The 21,587-nt window shown below is 33.9% G+C and overlaps 1 protein-coding gene across 1 annotated transcript; it reads right to left on the bottom strand.

Annotated features, from left to right (window-relative positions):
* Nucleotides 1-4,023: 4,023 nt before the first annotated feature.
* Nucleotides 4,024-16,978, bottom strand: LOC127793251 (uncharacterized). The gene is made up of 5 exons (XM_052324087.1): nt 15,530-16,978; nt 14,641-15,422; nt 14,472-14,561; nt 5,679-6,458; nt 4,024-4,603 (listed from the first exon to the last, which is right to left on the bottom strand). The coding sequence occupies exons 1-5, from the start codon at nt 15,636-15,638 to the stop codon at nt 4,556-4,558; spliced, it is 1,809 nt and encodes a 602-aa protein (XP_052180047.1). The 5' UTR covers nt 15,639-16,978; the 3' UTR covers nt 4,024-4,555.
* Nucleotides 16,979-21,587: the final 4,609 nt, after the last annotated feature.

Below are 21,587 nucleotides of genomic sequence, written 5' to 3'. Positions count from 1 at the left end.
AGACCATGTGTTCTTTGTTGTTTTCATGTGGTTTTTAGTTTTGAATTTTTCAAAATAGTAAAAACGTATTTATTTTCATATTTTTAAAAATATATTTTCTGAACAAATAAAAATTATTTTAGCTGTTTTTATAACAAATACTATAACGTCCCGCATCGAGCAATAAAAAAGACCGGAATAACTTACCCTGATTAATTAATACCGATTAACCATTCCTAAATAATTTAATTAGCTACCCTTAATTCCTTATTTCCTCAAAACGGCACAAACATTTATTTTTTTCCTTAATTCCTCAAATTTTTCATACTAACTTCAAACACCAAAGTAATAATCATTATTTATTTCCTAATTTCTGAGATATTACAAATACATTCAAAATTTTTAAAACGTGAAAGACGCTATAAATAAAAAGAATGCATTTTTAGTAATATCAAAATAAACACTCAAAACATAAAATTAAAAATAAATTCAAAACTTAAAACTTAAAACTAAATATAAAGAGAATAACCCTAAATTTTGTCATAAATACATGCTTAGGTTTACAAAGAAATGATATACAGATAATAATTAATATAATGCGATTATTTTATTATTACAATTGTAGGTAACCAAGGACCAATCTCCTCTAGGAGATGGTGCCAATTTACTACTAATACTAGGGACCAGTCTCCCACGAGTTGACCCTTCAACTAAAATAATTCATTGTTAAATTATTTTTGTTAAATACTATGGGACATGCAACAAAAATAAAATACACAATCAAAAGAGAGTTAAAAAAATATCAAAATATGTAGCCATCAAAATCTTTTTTTGGGGTGAACTGCTGGTGGGCACTGACAGATCAAAAGCAACATGGAAAAATTTACCTCATGTTCTTTTTGTTATTTTTAAGTTATTTTTAATTTTTAATTTTTTAAAACAATAAAAATGTATTTATTTTTATATTTTTAAAAATAATAAAAAAGCTTAAAATAACAAAAAGTCATTTTAATTGTATTCATTATAAACACATTCAAAATTTTCAAAACATAAAAAATATTACAGACAAAAAAAACAACGTTTTCAGTAATTTCAAAACAAACACTTAAAATTCAAAACTAAAAATGAATTCAGAACTCAAAATTAAAAACTGAAATATAAAGAGAACATCTCCTTACATGTTCTGAATAAGTGTTTTATCTCTCGTAACTATGGAATAGTTTTTTAATATAATAAATTATCATAATTTTCTATTATATTCTAAATAGGAAAGAACGACCAAACTCTAGAGTTTTTTAAAGGGTTCTCTTGTTAAGAGGCTCAATAATTTTTAAATTTCTTACAAATTTTAATATTATTTATAAATAAATATTGAGATGAATTTAGGCTTTCCCAATCTAGGTTTTTCCAATCTAATAAAGTCACTTTTTACAACTCAAAATTGCAATTAGTCGTAATCCATTTACAAAAAAAAAATAATTAATAGTGTATTCGTGATGTATTTAATAAAGGTTTAAAAACTTTTGATATGAATATTGACATTTGTAATGCTAACACCCAGTCATTCACTTAAAAATACTTGGTGAGGGTACAATCATAATCATAAACTAAAATCATCAATTCATAAACATCCCTGAGCATTATATGATACATTCGAGCGAATATCGACATTTGAGATAAAATCACCCACTTACCCCCTAAAACTTCAAAGACATCTTTTACCTTGTAAGACCAATCACTTCATCACTCTTTTACAAAAATACCATCATCAATATATATTTGATTTTTTATATAAAAAAATATTTGTGAAAATATCAGCCCTATATATGAAGAAAGTCCAAAGTAAGGAGGGGTCCACACATGGGCCCAAGGAGACTAATGCTACATGTTTCTAACCTTATTCCGGAAGAAGCCAAACCCCTACTTTGACGAAACCATGGTCACCATTTTCGGCTCTCACTCGTGCACAATTTTGGACTTACTAACATTTTTTCTAACTCATTATTGACCTTTTCTTTATTTTGAAATATGTTTACTATAATATGCACATTATAAAACTATGATTAGATTCTAATCCACATTGGCTCAATCATCGATGCGATGAAATGGTATCACAATTACATTAAACATGATAAGGTGTAATTTTATTTGATCTTATGGTAAAATAAGTCAAGTCTAATTAGGTACAAAAATGTTGATAAAATAATTAAAAATTATTCTATTTTTGGGAGGGTCTTTTCGAGTCGAACAGGCATTCGAATTAGGCCAGGAATAGAGGGTAAGAGAAAAAAATCACATCCACTTGTCCCAGAGCTAATCTTAGAGGAAGACTCGTTACTAAATAGACGTACAGTCAAGTAATGGAAAGAGAATTAGAATGTCCTAAGCTTTCTTACGAATAGAAACTTGCAAAATTAATTTGTTTGCTAAACATCATGTGAAAAATACCCAATCCACCAAGTTAGGATCAAATATATGATAAATTATTGTAAGGATAAGTATAGAAGAACACTGTATTTTAAAAAAAATGTCAAATAAATTACTACATCTTAAGAAAGGTCAAATTAGGCACTATATTTTAAAATGGCACAAACTCCAAGTGTGTGAGTTTTTCAAATCAAAATTTATAGTTGTATGAACTTATTGTAACTAAAGATAGAGTTGGCACTATTAATAGAATTAAAATAAATTAAAAAAAAATTATGATAATGACTAATCTGACCCTAAATTTAAAAAGTGTTAAAACTTGATGTAAAATCAAAGTTTGTTAGCATTTCGCCTTAATTATGAATACCCATATAAAATTTGATAAAACATTCTTCTTTTGTTAAACTTACCACCACCTTATAAACCATCTTGATTTATAATTTATTTTAATATTGTAGGATAATGTTACTTTCTAAACTTGTAACTCCATTAACTATTATTTGACACACTTTTTCTTAGTTTTTATATCACAATGTTACTTAATACGTATTTATTTTGTATAAAACATCCCAAACTCCAACCCTAAACTATAAACCTCTCCCCTTTGCCAATTGAGTGCTCCCAACTCTTCTAAATAATTTTTTACCATATCAAAAATAATCTAAATAAATTCTCATATATGATCATAATAAATCTAATAATCTTCTCAATATATATAACTTAAAGGCATTAATGTTGTGTCCAAATAAGGTGTGCCAAGTGGAAGGTTGAGCCGGGAAGATACCCACCCACCCAACCCTTCCTTCCTTTATAACAAGGGTAAAATTGACATTTCACCTGACAAGCTACGAGCCGCTATTCCTATAAGAATGCCCCCCAAATTCAACAAAATTAGAAGTGCAACGACTTAAAAACTTTTATCTCAACTTCTAGGCAGGCCTGACATATCACATAGGCCTGCCAACCATTTAGGTATTATAGGTTGGCTTGGACCATTTTGCCCACACAGCTACTGATCCCCTCCAATTAGAGGGAGAAGCAACACTTCTTAATATCCAACAATCCTATGGTTTTAATTTGTTGAATGGAGGGAGGGTTAGTGTCGAGATCAAACCACTGATAAAGCTCTTGATGAGCCAAAAATAGCAAGCATCATTCGCCCCTATACCCTTTTCTTTCCTTCCAAACTCAAGACCATCCCATCCTGACCAGATGAGTTGAAATCCTCATTTTCCTTAGTTAGGCATTTTCCCTCCCTATTGACCTGACCGGATTGAGGTGTCCACTTCGACTTCTCTCTTGACTGTCCACTATGGATTGAGAGCTGGGCCGGGTTGGTCACCTAGAGAATGACATGTGACCGGTCTTTGATTCTGTTCTAATAGTCCAGAAAGGAAATCCTAACTCTGGGAAGAGGATCCAATCTCGCTGCTGCTTCCAGTTCCAACAGAAGAATCAACACAAGTTTTGAACAGCATACCAAGCCCACCAAAAGTAAACTAAAAACACAGAGATGTATGGCAGGAGCTGTCTATATAAGATATAGAGCAGAGAGATATATACGCACTAACAAGGGATCAAATCAATGAGAATGCACAAGCAACATAGAAAGAAATAGAACAAAATACCCTATTTTTTCCTTTGAGAAAGACTGAAGCAACTGGAGCAGTTTGGATCAGCAATTTCCGTCAGCAGCTTCTTGCATACATATATATGTATATATGTATGTGTATATATATATATATCTCTCCAGACCAGAACAAAACCCTATTCCTATTCTAATCTATCAGACCTTTTAGCATCAACAAGATTATAGAAAGCTAACAGCACAATGGGATTGGGGTTGGGGTTGGGAGCAGGACTATCTGCATCTCTTATTATTCCAATTTACTTGCCCACCAAATCAACACAAGCATAATATCTGTCCATTTCTCTTCTTGTGGCACCGACTAACTGCTAATATTTCTGACTCAATTTTAATTGGGAAACCAAAATTTAGGAGCAAAAACCAAAAACTCTGCATTCTTTAATTTAAGAACCTACCAAAGCTAACGAAAGATAAGGTAAAATTAAGATTTCAACTTGGGGTCAGAGTCGAACTTGATCCAGCTGAAGCACCACCACCACCAATGCGTCCCAAGCCAAGCCGTTATAAAAACTTTAACCGCATTCTCAAGGATGGCTTCCTTTTGATGCACTGCACAGAGACACAAGCATAGTCACCTCACCATGTCAACATATCCAGATATTTTATTTAAAAAATTAACAAAACGATGAGGAAGGAATTTTTTTTTGGTATAAAAATAGAATTGTCCATCCAAATACTACTATTCAGAAGCTCATAAAAGAGCATTTGAATTAACAAGCCACCTTCCAAAATGATCAGCTCAATCTCAAATATCATTTACTTAGGATCCGATTTTTTTGTTTTTAGATTTCAATTCTCAGTTTTTTTTTTTTTTTTTCTGTTAACATGTTTGATAACTTTCTTTTTCTTTCAAAATTTTGTAGATAAAAACTCAAGATAATGGTTAATACAAATTCTATTTATTTTGTAGATTAATCTTTCAACTTCTATTTATTCAATTAATATGGACAAAATTGTCCTTAACATGGGAAATTTTTTTTTTTTTTTTTGGGGGGGGGGGGGGAGGGGGGGGGTCCTTTTTCCCCTTCTTCCTCATTCTTTTCACCACTGCAGATGAACCCAGATTGGTATCTGACAAGCCCAAACCTATATAAGCTTTGCAAAGAACCAATATGGATTATTCACAAAGAAGAACTTAAGATTGTTTTTAGTTCTTCCAGCAAAGAACCCTAAACCCAGACCTGGTTCTTAACAAACAAAGAACCAACCCAGACAAGGAAATGAAAAAGAAATGAGCAGTGAGAAGGAGAAGGGGTCATCAGCGGATCACCAGTGGGGGAACTGGGGGTCGCCAACAAGGGAAACCAGGGGAAAAAATGAAATGAAAGTAAAGAAAAAATAAAGAACGAAGAAATGAAAAAGGAAGAAGAAGGGTCACGCATGAGATTGAGAGAGGAAGAAATCTTATGGAATGGAAAAAATAGAAACATCATTTTGGTGTTTTCATCTTTTTCATTAGTTCTCAAATTTTTTGACTTTTTTTCAAACAAATATGGACAACCAAACATTATTTCCTATTTTTACTTTCAAAATTTTAAATCTGAAAACTATAAGCTAGAAACGAAAGCCTAATCATCCAGGCCCTTGTAAGACCATTAAAGCAGAACTAGTATTATGTAGTTACCTCATCCACCTCCTTGTAAAATGAACTGATCTCCTCCTCAGTAAGAGCACCTTCATCCTTGCCAGCATTTTCCTCCCACCCAAGCGAGTACAGAAAAGCAATCTCCTCTTCCTCAGACCACAGGAAGGCATTGGTTCCTGAATGATCCTTCCCATTGTTAAGCAGACCCTGATGTTTGCTATTAAGAGAGTGCCTGTCAAAGGCCACGTCATTGCTACAAACATCATTTCTCTTAGTTGGCCCATCTGCAATATAGCTATTTGATGTAGGGGAATCCCCACCCTGAGGCATAACAGTAGCACAGTCCGTTTCTGTTTCATCAGACTTATCTGTGACAGAGGATGGCACAGCAGGGCCAACATGAGAGGCGGAAGCAGCACAAGAAGAGGGGGTAGTCATAGATTTCTTCCTCACAAGGTTAAAGAAATCATTCCGACTCCGAGACTGAGATGTGGACCGCTTATCAAAAATTGAGAGGACTGGCTTGCGCTCAGCACTGGATGGGTTACGGTTGTTGCTTGTGCTCCTCAAAGGAGCAGATACTGAAGGAGACGCGGCTACTGGGCTGCTGGCTACTCTGCTGACACTAGGACTACTCAAGCTTTCCTTCACAGCTGGAGTTACACCATTCCTTTCTCGTGCAGGTTTGAGCACGTGAAGCTTTCCCCCGCTAGACATCCTTGAAACATCAGACTTCACAGCCTCACCACGAGGAGAGTGATTAACAAGGCTAGAAGATGAGATCTGATGAGGCTGCTGCTGCTGCCCAACTTTTGGCACCTGAAGCAAAAAATAAGATGCTCATAACATAATTATGCAAATGTGGCTAGTGTAAGCTATCACCATTTAAAAGAAAACCTTGTACGGTTGTACTCGACCCTGAAAAGTCAATTTCAACATGCATGCATTCCAGCTTAAAGTTTTTTTCATTCATGGCATTTATGCCTAAAAAGGAAGGGATGAGGAAGACTAAAAATAACTTACCCACACTCCATTTCACAATTCCATGTTATCAAGGATCATCATTTCAGCTAAACAAAATTTTACTATGCATTTTCTTAGTCGTGTAAACCAAATGCTACCATGTTTTTTCTTGGTTAAAAAGCTTGGTACCTACCTTTCCTTCCTACAAATTCCAACCATGACACAATTTTGATCTTCCCAATCCCCCAGCAATGCTCTTTTTTAGAAGCCCCTTTAACATCACTCTCAAAATGGACATTCAGTCTTTCTGATAGAGCAGTTATTGGTCTCCCTTGCTGGTCAATCATCTTTATTAGTTTTCTCTTTTTATCTCCAATAAATTCACATGTTGAAAATTCATTTATTTTATTTTATTTTTCTCGCTTACTCATGTCCATAAAATCCCAATTACAGCCACGATAATTTTATGAAAATAATGCATCTTTGTTGAGATGAAATAAGCCATCAAGCAAAATGATAATACACAGAGAGCTTGTGAAGACTTCCAATCAACCATACAAGAAACATAAGAATTCTGACTCTTCACGCTACTAACTAGATGAAGGAAACACAACGAAAAGGAGAACATGAGACTAAAAGGAGGAGGTAAGAACAACAAAGAGAAGAACCAATAGCATCAACAGGATAGCTGATTACAAAGAATATAGCAGATAACAATAAGGTCAAAATAATACAACTGCTACAAAAGCAAGGGTTTCAAAGCTCTGCACACCACAGAACAAGCTTCAAAAACTTCATGGAATTGATGCAAGTCCCCTCATAAAATTAACATAAACTAATGGATGCTTGTAGATTCAAGGCGACAGGTTTTGCTTCACATATTCATGATACACATTTACATTTCTTACACATGTCAACCTAAAAGGATTCATTATGTGTATTCTTGAAACCCTGTAAACTGCCAACCACAGATCAGGAAATGCTCAGCCCTAGGGCTATATAAAATGGCACTATTTTTTTCTTAGTACCTCATTAAGATGTCCTTCTATCAATGATCTGTCGTTTTTAATCTCATGTTATCAAGCCACCGACCCTAACTTGGTTAGGATAATGTCTAGTTAATGATGATGAATTGTGTTATTAAAAGTATCATCTTCAATGTACCCTCATGAACCAATCATTAAATGGTTTCATGTGACATTTACAGGTATGTAGAAAAGGCAGTGCAATATTTTAGATCACTATGAAATCTTCGTCATCGTCTTTGTTACACTCATATTTTTTGCACATGTTGGTTACTGCCCAACATTTTGGGTCATACAAAAAAAGATGGTCTTACAGTCATCGTATAAAATTTTTCTTTAAACTTTAACAGAATCTTACTATCACAAAAAATGCAGGAGCACTTTTCCATTTTAAACATCCTACCTTAATTCTATAGGTGACATCGTCATTAGTCACTCCATCTATTTGGGTAATTGATTCAAGATACCTAAACTAATCTTTTATTGGGATGACTTAATCTTCAAACCTCACCATAACATCATTCACACTTATATTTCCCAGAAACACTTTTCCTAAAAATATCACCATAAGGTTATCCAAATTAAACCATGACATACTTTCTAAATCATTTGGAAAACATTTTCTAACAGTGAGTTTGAAAGAGGGGGATAGGATGGAAATGGATGAAGAGGGTTAGCTTTGTTTGGAAGAGGCAATAGTAATGGAACAGAAAGGGATAGAAACATTTGCTATATATTCTCTTGCAAAGCTCTAATTTTTTGTCCCCCTGAATTGGGGGAGAACAAAAATGGATAGAAAACTTAATTTTACATGTTGACAACATTAACCTTAATAGTTTTTTTTTTTTTAATTCGAATTTGTCTTTGACTAAATAACACTTTATATTTCTGTTAAGAGGGTATTAGTGGTTCATTCCATACATTACCATTGCTGTCCCCAACAAAAAGAAACACTTTAAATTACTTTCTTTCCATCCAACACTCTCCCAAACAAGGAGAAAATATTTCATATTTCATATTTCATATTTCATATTTCATATTCCATTCCATTACTTTCTCTCTCCCAAATGAAGCCTAAAAGTCTCCTTTCAAATTCCATTATGATTTGTCTCCACTATCAGAACGGGTTTACAATGAAACAAGTCCCTCCCAAAGAGCAACCACATTCTGTAATATATTACCATGATTACAGAACTTCACAAACAATAATAAAAAATGCACCTCAACAAGATGCTTGTCTTAACCAGACAAGTGAGTTGTCTAGAAGTTCACAATAAAAAGCAACACACAATCAGCAGCTTCACATGGATATGGCCAGTACTACCACCTAATTGCAAAATCATCCTCAACTTTCAAGTGACAACTTGCATTAGAAAAACAATCATAATATAGTTGGCCCAAAACACAGCCACCTTCATTAGAAATTGGCATGTTTTTTGTCCCCTGAAGAAACATGCTGTCATGACCCTAGGGTTTAGCTAGGGTCTTAGAAGTAATTGGAAGGAATTTGGGGAAGAAATAGAGAAGAAATGAAGGGGGAGATTGCAGAGAATTAGGGAGAGAAGAAATGGAACAGTGCTGAACGAGAGAGAGAGAGGGAGGGAGGGAAAGAGAGAGATATTGGAATTTCATTAATCAATTCATGCATATCCCCTTCCTACAGCTAAGGCAATCAATATATATATAGCCTCACTTAGCTACCAAACAAAACTCTCTAACCAACTAAGCTACAAGACAAAAAGAGAAAATAACATAATAACACCCCCCATGTGCTGTAACCGAATTACAAAGATACCCCCTAACTATAATTGTAACTCAATTACAGCTTTGCCCCTATAATACCCAAGATCATGACAATTTTCCCCCCTTGAAATGTTTCTTGTCCCCAATAAACTTATTACCACCTAGCCGTTGCTTCTTTATCCAATGCCCATCTTCACCGAGCAGTTTCTTTTTCGCTTTTCCTTCTTCTTATCTTGTTTTTCCTTTTTCTTTTGCCTTCTCTTTCCTTTCTCCTCATCAGCAACAACATTGTTTTGCTGCCACACCAATTTCAACCATCCGCCTCTTCCTTAGTGCTGTCAAAAATGGTTCCAAATGTGCCGTCAGCCCTACAACCCCATCCTCCAACTCTTCTTGCTGCAATGTTACCTTTGCTTTGTCTTGTGTGCCCGTGCCAATGACATACATGTGAGATGTTCCAAGTAAGGTGTCCGGTGCAATCCTTTGTTCCTTCTCTTTAGGCTCCTTATTCTGCCGTTTCAAGAGATCAATGGCATCAGGAATCTCAGCTCTAGTGGCAGTGCTTGAGAAGTTGCCAACTGATTGAGTGTCATCCTCCACTTCCTCCTCCCCAATCTCTTCTTCCATGTACTCATTCAGCCCTCTCTACAGCCAAGACTAAGGGAGCAATATGTTTAGACCTTTCCATATCTTTCAGTGGGCCTCCTCACGTGAAAATACTTTTACTTGTTGGTAGATGGAGTACACCAAGGATTTACTTTCAACAAGGTTGTCCTTCTTCTGCTGCTCCACTTTAAGGAATTCCTCCTTGTTAAAACTTCCTTGATAATCATTGAAGTATTCTGCGGGGAAGTTGTAATGAAACTTTTTAGTCAGTATCATCGCAAACTCCTGTAGCTTCTCGCGAAACATACGACCAAATCCCTCGCACGTTTCATGGATCCCACTTCTTTTTTCCTTGTCCCCTTGGCTGATCTCCTTCTCAAAATCCTTTCCCCGTGTTTGATGCTTCTGGTCAACTGAAAATACAGCATTTTTCTGCTGCCATTGAGGATCTGATTGTCTGAGGTGGGCAGTAGGATACCCCACTGAAAATGCAACCTTCTTTGGCTGCCATTGAGGCTCCATTTCAACTGAAAATGAAGAATTTTCCTGCTGCAATTGAGGCTCCCAAGTAGGGGTGTTCAAAAAAATCGGTGCACCGCGGAAACCGGCCAAACCAAACCGAACCGGTTGGTTTTTTTTTTTTTTGAGGTCCAAAATGGTTTGGTGGTTGTACAAACCGCACAGTTTGCGGTTTGTATGGTTGGCGGTTTGGTTTAAAACCAAACCGCCCAAGAAAATATAAAAAAGAAATATAAAAAATATATTATTATAAAAATCACCCCAATAGCCCCTACAACCCTTATTATTATAAAAATCACCTTATATTTTTATAATAATATATAACAAGTTTATAATAATATATAACTATTATAATTGCCAACAAATTATAATAGTTTATAATAATATATAATTATTCTTTCTAATATTTTTATAATATATTATATGTTGTCAATAGTTATTTTCAAACCACGGTAAACCGCACCAAACCAAATCACAAATGCGGTGCGGTTTGGCCGCACCCAAACCAGACCATGGTCTCGTTTGATCAGAAAACCGCACTAGCGGTTTGGCTTGCTGAAAATGGTTCAGACCGGCCAGACCGTGGGTTCTCTATCACTGAATCGCTCCTGGGAGCAGCCGAGAATCCCCGACTCTAAATCTTCAACCAAGATTGCTTAATCTTGGACAATTGCGATCGCTTTGGGTCTGCCCGCATCGCCTCAGACTTGGTCCACTTCACACCTGTCACTTTTGATTCCAAAATCACCAGACTCACTACTAGTTCAAATCACGAAACCCACTGCAAAATAGTGATCACTTTGGTAATGGTTGTGACACCTTCCTTGAGTGATTGTGCTGCACCCACGGATTTTTCTGGAATTGAGGATCGATTACTATGGAAGGAGGCTGAGGACCGTCGCTAAGATACAACGGCCAAGATCGCCTCCAGAAATCGGCATCACTCTAAGTTTCACAACCGAGCGTCACTGCTGACTTCGCCTCCAAAAATCAACAATACTTCCAATTAGTTCCTTCGACTCAACCACCAAAGTCTTAGCTGAAGTCACTCCTCCTACTTCTCCTTCAGATCCGAGCCGTCACTCAACTCTTCGTGCGTCGGAATCAATTCCGAGATTCAATGGTCGTCTTCGTCTTCAAAACTCGGACAGTAGTGTCTCTAATCTTCCAATCACTCCAGTACCACCGAAATTCACCAAACTCTGTTCATTGAATATTAATAAGATTTGATGGAATCACAGTCGAGAATCGTTGGCTCTGATACCATTTGTCATGACCCTAGGGTTTAGCTAGGGTCTTAGAAGTAATTGGAAGGAATTTGGGGAAGAAACAAAGAAGAAATGAAGGGGGAGATTGCAGAGAATTAGGGAGATAAGGAATGGAACAGTGCTGAACGAGAGAGAGAGAGAGATATTGGAATTTCATTAATCAATTCATGCATATCCCTTTCCTACAGTTAATGCAATATATATATAGCCTCACTTAGCTACCAAACAAAACTCTCTAACCAACTAAGCTACAAGACAAAAAGAGAATAACAGAATAACAACACCCATGTGTTGTAACCAAATTACAAAGATACCCCCTAACTATAATTGTAACTCAATTACAGCTTTGCCCCTATAATACCCAAGATCGTGACACATGCTTCAACTTAATATTGATGCTTGAATTGATGGACGCAAGTTCTCAAGTATAGAAAGGGAATGACATATATGAACAGATTTTTCCAGGTTCAACCACTTGCCAGATTAATATGTAGAATAAAAACAGAAGATAAGCAGTAAGGGAAACGAATTCCACTCAAATTCTGGCTAGGTGCCACACGTGGATCCAATTCTAATGCCATTATTAAGTGCTTCTTATGGAGATAAGGGGTTCTAATTATTTTAGACTTTCATGCCTCCAGTTATTTAAGAGTTTCATACTTCTAATTACTCTTAAGATTTTATTTATTTGGAAACTTTAGAAGATTAGGAATGTTAGGGGCTGTTTTGTTGTGGAAAATGATTTCCAGTTTTCTATCTCAAATTTTCTATAAAATTTCTAGTTTTCGTTTTCCATAAAAATTTTGAGAAATGCATTTAGATGTTAAAAATACAGAAACAAATTTATAATCCAGAAAATTGAAACATGTGTTCAAAAATTATAGATGCTTTAATTTCTGTTGTGTAACTTATGTTAAAGAAAAGGAGATAATTTGGTAAAATTTCAAAACCAGCATTTTTCAAAAATCCAAATTAATAGAAAAAAAATTAGAAAATCACATTTTCCAAATCTCCATGGGAAATTTCTGTATTTGAACAAGTTTTCTAATTTTCCATTTTTTATGGAGTAATTTCCTGGGAAAAGGGGTTGTTTCCACAACAAAACAGCCCCTTGTGTTTTTATTTTCTAATTTAAATAAGATTCTTATTTTAGAGTGATTATTCGGATTTGGATTATTGATTATTAAATACAGAGACTGATATATATTTTCTCCCACTTCTTCTACTTCAGTGTTCCCTCTCTCCCTTTCTTCTTCTCTTTCTTCTGCTTTCCGTGTGTCATCAGCTTCTCTTAACCACCAAACAATTCAAACACACAATGTCCTGCTCTTAGAGACGGAAAACATTTAAATCCTATAATACTTTCTCAAAAGCTGATACAAGAAATATAATGGGATAACATGAGGGCAAATAACATTCAGAAAGTGAGTGCTGTTTCTACCCAAAAGATTCATTCTATAACCCAAAACATCCACTAGAAACCCAACCAAATTATGAGCTGTGCTCCCAATATCATAGCTTACCAACACTGACTTCAAAACACAGTGAAACCAAAATTAAACCCATAACAGCTGGATGAGGCTATTATCCAGGAATCCTATTTTCAGCGTCAGCCATGCTAACAACATGGATGTCTCATCATGAATCAGATAGTCTCAACAATGAACAAACAGGTTCTAGTAAATCCCTCTATTAATTGTTCGTTCTACCATAACTGCCTTTCTTCTTAAAATAAAAGCAATACCACAAGCTTAATGGAACTTTACAATTGTGCAATGAAGATTAAGACAATTAAGCTAGGGTACACGAGAAACCAAGCCTATGCAAATACTTGAATAGCTTGCAACAATATTCACCCAGTGGCTAAAATGAAAAATACTTCTTCTAAACTACAATGTAAACAGCACTAGAATAAATACTACAATCAAATATAGGCCATCAATATGCAAAGAACAGTGTCACAGTATGTGAAAACAACTTCAACAAAGGGTCAGCAAACCAAACCTTGGAGAATGACCATGCAAAAACTAGACAGCAGAAATTTGGAAGAAAACCAATACAGAACCACCCGCACTCCCCAAAAAAAAAAACGAATGGAATCTATACCATGTAAAGATTCATAAAAATCAACAGAGCTGAAATAAAGCTAAGTTCTTCTAAAAGCAAAAAGATAGAAGTTCCAACATTCATGAAGTCAAGTGCTAATCTAAAAAATCCATGCCAGTGTGAGGCTTTAATTATAGGGAAAATGAACAAGATCCAAGAAGCCACAAAAGATTAGTTTCTACAAAAATTGCCATATAAAATTAACATTTTACAAATGAATGAAGTAGAATGAATTAATGACAAGTCTATCTATTTGTCATATTTGCAAAAGATTTAAATATATATTGCCTAACATTTACTAATTATATTAAAAAAATAAACCAATCCTTCACCTAATGATGTTGCATTTTCATCATCTAGGTTATCATAGAATCAGTTAAATTGAACAAGTATGAATATCAAAGATTCTATTAAGGTGTTTCTCATAACCAAGTTGCAGTTGGATAAAAAATTGTGAAAAGATGAATATATGAACAAAAAATCACATTACCAGGACATAATCATTAACAGTACCATAAGTTGCAAGAGCAATGTGGGAATGGTTGAAGTCACCTAATAACTGAGCTATTAAAGAGACCAAAAATTGACGCAGCAAGTCTTACCAATGTTTTAGGCAAGGATGGCATCACAGGGATTAATTGCCTTGACTGTTTAATAGCTAGCTCTTCCAGCTTATGAGTTCCAGCAGATAACTACAGTGTGCAAATAACAAGATATGAGGATCTACATAACATTCATATGCCTCCAGAAACAAATGTGTCCTGATGATACCTGAGGAGGAGTAGTGTGAGCACGAGTTGGGCCCTGGGCCAAAGTTTCAGCCATATTCATTCCACTCGCCGAAGTTGAAGGCAAAGAAACTGAAGTTGGAGGAATAGCTTGTTGAACAGCCCCAGCAGTACCATTGTTTCCTACTGCCACAGGTACCTCAGCCAAAGCTGTCCACCCATCACCACCAATCACAGCTGAACTTCCTAGTGGCAAGCTGTGAAGGGCATTACACAACCCAGGAGAAGAAACTCTTCCTATTTCAGGACCTCCTTGTCTTTCTTCAACCCCCAAAGACGGGAAGTCCCTCTCAAATGCAGACTTGTGGATAGTGCTAATGGTATTGGTCCCAGCAGGTAGAGCACCGCTCTTGTTAGGGTTGCCTTTGTTAGCATTGCTCAAGTTAGATGGCACTTTTTTGGGCCATGTTTCACCTCGTTTTCCACTAATCATTGATTGTGATCGCCTCAGATCCTTCTCAAACCTACTAGGTAAAATATTCTCTAGAGGATCAGAGTAATCATGACGCCTATGGTCGCCCAAACCAGACTTTTCTTTATCACGAAAGTCATATATTTCATTCTCCCAGTCCCTGTTGCGGTTGGTTCTACTGAAACTACCATGAGATCGAGAGTAAGCAGAACCATTGCTACTGCTACTGCTACTGCTACTACGACGAAAATAGGAGGAAGTAGTTCGATCAGAAACAAAGGAACGTCCTATGTCATTATCGTTTGTGCTCAATGATGACTTACTCCTTGAAGGCTTCGATGCAGCAAGATCATCTATGACAAGAAAATAATTTAGGAGTGATTACAACATACTCAAACTTGAATGCAAACATGAGTTCTTCAAAACAAAAGGTCAACTTGGTAAGGTCAATAAGTATTACCTGAGTGCAGCAAAGATGATGATGATTGGTGGTTCATTGTACCGGTGCCACTTACACTTCCACTGCCTTTCAACCATTCTGGTACTAAAGTGGGTTCACTTCTTTCCATGATTAATACCAAGCATTATCAACTAGACAATGAATCTATTTACCAACTTGTCCCTCACAAATTATTGCCTAACAAATAACCGAGTGCCACCAGCAGACTGCTCTGTCTTTTCACAACCAATCTACCTTGTACCTAATATCAGTTTTTCTCTCAGGATCAAGTCTTGTTTTCCGAGAAACAACAGAAATAATGACACTATCTGGCAAAAATCGTTATATCTGGAAACGTCCCAAAACCAATTCCAAATAAAAGAATCCAAACTATCCTGTACACTTGTTACTAGGGTTTCATTCTCTCTGTACACTATATACCATACCGATCAATAACAACTCAATTAAGAAATTTGCTTGCCCTTCCAGTGCCCAATGAGACAAGGACGGTATCAAGAAGGGCCTGAGGCTCCAGTATTCAAGCACAGCAAAGTAAGAAGACCCTCATCTCATGACTATCTTCTTCAACCAACGAACAAAACAACCACGACTAACCCTCGTAACCAGGTGAATGAAACAGAGCACTTGTTGAACGAAACTTCAAACCCATTAAGGAAAACCCAGAGAGATAGAACCCTCTTAATGCAAAACCATACGGCAAAATCCGGAACCCACAAGGAGACGGAGCACAAAACCAAGGGCTTGAACAGTACAACTTGCCAATCCCCTATATAGACGAACAGAACAGAGCACTTGTCGAACAAAAATTCAAACCCATTAAACCAAACACAGCGATAACCGAAGCCCAGTATTGACAACCATCAAAAGGCGGCAAGAAAACTGATACCCACAATCCCTAGGGTTTGAACAGTGCAGAATAGACCAAAACAAATTACCCCCAACGGAAGGAGAGCCAGAGAAGGTCTATCCCTCGAAGGTCCAATTAATATGAGCAAATAAGATCAAAACTCCAAACCCTAATCGTCTGGCAAGCGCCGCCTTGGTTTTGCCAATGCAAAGCAGCGGCGTAAACCGAATTGGGTATGAGATAAATTGTGGATAGAAACTGAACAGTTTCAAAACTTCCAACTGGTAGACTATAAATGTGAGAGCATCTATATATATATCTATATATATAGAGAGAGAGAGAGAGACAGAGACAGAGAGACAGAGAGAGAGAAGAGAGAAGGCTCTTGACTTGCAAATAATCGAGTAGCAGAAGAGGAAATACCAGGAACGTACAGAAGCTTTGGTGGCACCGTGAAGAGGGCGGAGAAAAATCTATTTTGAGTGCGAGAGAGAGGGAGAGAAGAGATTGGAGATATAGAGAAAGAAATACACTTAGAATGGAATTGTATTTGCCTTCAGTCTCTTTGTGTGCGTGTGTGAAGGCTTAGGCTTAGGCTTTAGGCTCTTATTTCTTTGGCTTTGCTTTCTCACCTCCTTCGGTGCTATTTACTACCGTGCGGTGTCCCTTTGTCCCTTCCTTCATCCTCCATTTTTTAAATTAGTTTTGTAGTTATTCCTCCCGCGACCCTACAATGTTGTTCTTTTTCGTATTTTAATTTTAAATTTATTTTTAAATTTATATTTTAAATATCTATTTTAAAATTATTAAAAATATTTTTTTTATCTATAATATTTTTTACATTTTAAAAATTTTGAGTATGTTTATAATAAAAACAATTGAAAATGAATTTTTATTATTTTAAGTTTTCTTTAAAAAAAATTTCTTATTTTTTAAAATATAAAAATAAATACATTTTTATTGTTTTGAAAAACTGATAATGGCTTACAAATAGCAAAGAGAATGGAGTCTAAACTTTTGGGATAAATTTAGTTAAAGTATAAACCCCTTGAGAGACACGCATATAGTTTACAGTACATTTAAAAACTTATGTTATTATAAGATCTCGAATTTGTCTATATGCAAGTATTGATAATATTTATCTATTTGAGATTTTAGGCTTTGGGTTTTAACATGTGACTCATTTGTATGTTCATTCAAGCCGATGACGTGTCGAGTCGTGAATTTTAAAGAGAATGGGATGGTTCTGGCCGAAAACTCTGCTTTGATTGGAGATTTCTATAGTTTCTCACGCTAACAAAAAAAAAAAAGTTTGGTTGAAATATGATAAATTGGTAATATTTTAATAATAATTTAAATTTATATTTTATCTAATTTAACATTAGACTTGGTTAATATTAGGATAAAATATATTATTTAATTTTACTATTTCTTGGGTGTGATTTTCAATGGACATCATGCAACTATTATCAAAATACTTTGAGGGTATTATTGCTATCTTTTTATGCACCCATTACAAGATTAATACTACGTTCGTATCTTCTATAAATCAAACAATTAATGATGTAGGTTACACAGATACGGAAAATAGATACAATATGAAATAAAAATAAAAATATAAAAAAATACATAAATAAATAAAATATAGGGACCTTTTGTAAATATATATTTTAATATAAAAAATATGTATTTAATCAAATAAAAATATAAATTTCATCATTCATTCAATTAAATATAAATACAAGTAGTTTATGTCTCTAACGTGGTCGATGACATAGCAGAGAGTAAATTGCTTTCGTCTTTAATGTGATCGTAAAATAAAAACATGTTTTTAATATTTTTTCAATATTACAAAACGATATCAAAACATTTTTAAAATAGCGAAAACGACCTAGAAATGTTTTTTTAGATGTTTCTTAGTGTTGAAAAATGCTAAAACGACACCATTTTGTTATTTCCATACATTAGATGTAATGATTTTATCTTGGATAATACCTTATTTTAAACACCATAATCTCGTTTGGACCCTACCGTGAACTTTTAGGACTGAGCTCTTATCACCATGCCCAAAAAGTTAATTTGTTAGTAAAGGCACAACTCTTTATCCTTAGTTACACTGTCGATACAACATTCTCTCCATACTTCACAAACAAACAACCCCACCAAGTAGTTGTTAGGGCATTGGCTATGGACCAACAATCCCCTTTCAGAATTACGCTGGGCCATAAGTTATAGATTATCAACATCCCACATTCTCTCATAACTACCCCCGGATGAGATTCAAACCTGTGACTTGCTCTAATACCAATTAGACCCCACCAATAACCTTTAAGACTGAGCACTTATCATCATGCTATAAACTTAAATTGTTAGTAAAGATGTAATTTTTTATCCTTATCCACACTATAAGTGCAATCTTCTCCCCAAACTTCATAAATAGATAGTCCCACAAATCAATTGTTCGGGCATGGGCTATAAACCAACGGTCACAAATTTATCATATTCTTAACTTACCCAACAAAACAATATTCTCGTATAAATTGCAAAAAAAATAATAATAATAATAATAATATATCTTGTTATAAGGTGCATTTATGAAAGCCGAATCAATGATTAGTATTATCTTTTAATTTATATTTTTTTCATCTAAACAAAAAAAGGGTTTGTTAATGGACATTCGTTATGGTGCATTTAATACATTTTGTTTGCAGTATTTGAACGTTTCATAGCGAAACCCTTACAAAAATAAACAATAATGTACCTTATATTAAATAAAGTTCATTTATTGTATATTATTTTTATCATCTAAATAAGTATATTGACCGATGATAAATATATCGTGTTTTAAATCATTAAGCCAACTAATAGAATTATTTAGATATTAAAGAAAAGATACAATAAATACATTTTATATAAAAATGATGTGTAGAGTAATAACTAGCGTTACTCATAAAATAATAATAAAAATAGGCTAATATTAATTATTTTCACTTCAATAAATGTACCTTTTTAAGATAAGATGACAAAGTGCATTGTTCTTTATTTTAAAACAATTTTATTGGTACATGATAAATTTATCGCATTTTTGACATGTTATTTATTAATAAGATTATTTAAAATTAAAAATAATATACTTTGTCTAAAAATAAAATATATTTGTTGAAGCATTACCCATATTAGAAAATATTTTCAAAATATAAAATATATTAATTTATCATATTTATTAGAAAAAAATTTAAATCAATTTATTAATGTGATGCTAATGTATTAATGGAAAAAATAAGGTCAAATCCGTATTTTTGTCCATGTACTAAATGTGTGATCATTTGAACTTTCGTTGTTTCGATCACACTTTTAAACAAAGGCAAATGCAAATTGGGGCTTGGGACTGAGCTATGCTTAGGAGTTTATATATTTATATATATATATTACTATTTATTATATATATTTTTACTATTTAATTGGGGCTGGCACGGGCTGAAGCCCGTGCCAGCCCCCTCTATATCCGCCCCTGCTTCTGAAGTTGATTTTTAAATCAATTTAATCTTGTATTTTGATATTTTTTTTGTGTAACAATCTAAACTTTTTGTTATTTCAATTATATATATAAACTTGTATTTTCAAGTTAATTTAATTTATAAATTTTTATGTATACAAAAAAAAAATATGAGATAACAAAATACACATCACATTCTATTTACATCAAAGTATAGGAATTAAATTAACTCAAAAATATATGTTTAGGGTATAATCAAAATAATAAAAAATTTGAATTATCACGTAAAATAATGTAAAAGTAAAAAGGTTAAATTAACTAAATAAAACAGATTTAAAAGTATAATTAAAATAATAAAATATTTGAATTATTACATAAAAAAAATGTAAAAGTATAAGAATAAAAATAAAAATTTGGCCAAAGCTAAAGCAATACAAATCATGCAATTGGATAAAAAAGCTAATCGGAATAGTAGGATAAGTGTCTCCCTATATATATTATAAATAAATTAAATTCACAATACTACTAAATATAGATAAATAATATTTTAATTGAATTACTGTAATAATAATTATTATATTTGATATTTAGGATGCGTGGTAGCTCGGGTTAGGATGAGCCCATAAAAAGGATAAAGAATGGTGCGTTTATCCAATATTGGGATGATTATTTTTGCGCGATTTTTAGTACTCGTGTTATCGATTATATTAAGAAAGATAAATCGCAGATTAAGTTTTTGGCTCTTATGCAAAGTAAGAATCGAACTTGTAATCTATCAGATTGATATCGGCATATTGCCTATTCGACCGCTCAATCTATGTTTTAGAATGTGCATTTATTCAATCTTCATGCATGATCCAGTGGTGGCTGACACTAGATCAGATATGTATTATTAATTTATTATTTTATATGTTGTTGATATTTAAAATCATAGTTTATTGACGTGGCCGAATTAGGGGAGAGTAACTTTTTTGTTAAATTGAAATAATTGAATTGAATTGGTCGAAATCAACAGTTTTGTTTGGTTCAATTTGTAGATTGACTCAATTTGGTTTGGTTTTTAAATTTGAGTTTGTCTGTTATTTCGGTTTGGTTCATTCTCCTTATTGAAAAAAATTAAAATAAATGATTCGATCGAAATATCAAAAACGATATCGTTTTGTACTAGATTAAGGCAGAGAATGACAGAAGTGCTGAAAAATAAATTATTCAACATAATATAAGGGTTATTTTTGTTTAAAAAAAATCAATTTGAGTTACTATTATATCACTTTTGTTCAGTTTTTAGAAAATATTTAGTTTATTTGGTTTGAACAATTTGATAATTGAACTCACTAAATACTTACCCCTACCTGGAATTGAGACCCAAAACATCGCCAATTGTTAACTCTTATAATTACAGAGTTTTTATCTTCTAAAATAATATTTAATGATTAAGTTAGTATCCAAATCTTAAAGAATGAGAGAAATTAGCAGGTTAAAATCGTCTTATCTTACCTCTAGCGGTTAAATAGTGCACATCAAAATAGTAATATGATTTTCACTTAATATTTTATTATATTGTGACCCTTAGATATATGGTTCAAGTTGTTTTTATTGTTTTAAAGCTCATGTCCCATAATGGGAATGAGTAACCCAACTTACACAATTGTTAATATCGAATAGATTTAATATATATAAAAAATAAATTAAATCGATCAAATAAATTTTAAAAT

The sequence above is a fragment of the Diospyros lotus genome, unplaced genomic scaffold, assembly GCF_014633365.1.
Source record: "Diospyros lotus cultivar Yz01 unplaced genomic scaffold, ASM1463336v1 superscaf1, whole genome shotgun sequence".
Taxonomy (NCBI): domain Eukaryota; kingdom Viridiplantae; phylum Streptophyta; class Magnoliopsida; order Ericales; family Ebenaceae; genus Diospyros; species Diospyros lotus.
The sequence above is the reverse complement of the archived record's forward strand: the minus strand, read 5'-3'. Positions and strand labels throughout refer to the sequence as shown.

Excerpts from the sequence above, each read along its gene's own strand:
- LOC127793251 (XM_052324087.1), bottom strand. The coding sequence starts at position 15,638 with ATGGAAAGAAGTGAACCCACTTTAGTACCAGAATGGTTGAAAGGCAGT. Across the intron at positions 6,459-14,471 it reads CATCCTTGCCTAAAACATTG|GTGCCAAAAGTTGGGCAGCA; the intron begins GTAAGACTTGCT and ends TTTTTGCTTCAG. Across the intron at positions 4,604-5,678 it reads TTTACAAGGAGGTGGATGAG|TGCATCAAAAGGAAGCCATC; the intron begins GTAACTACATAA and ends GTCTCTGTGCAG.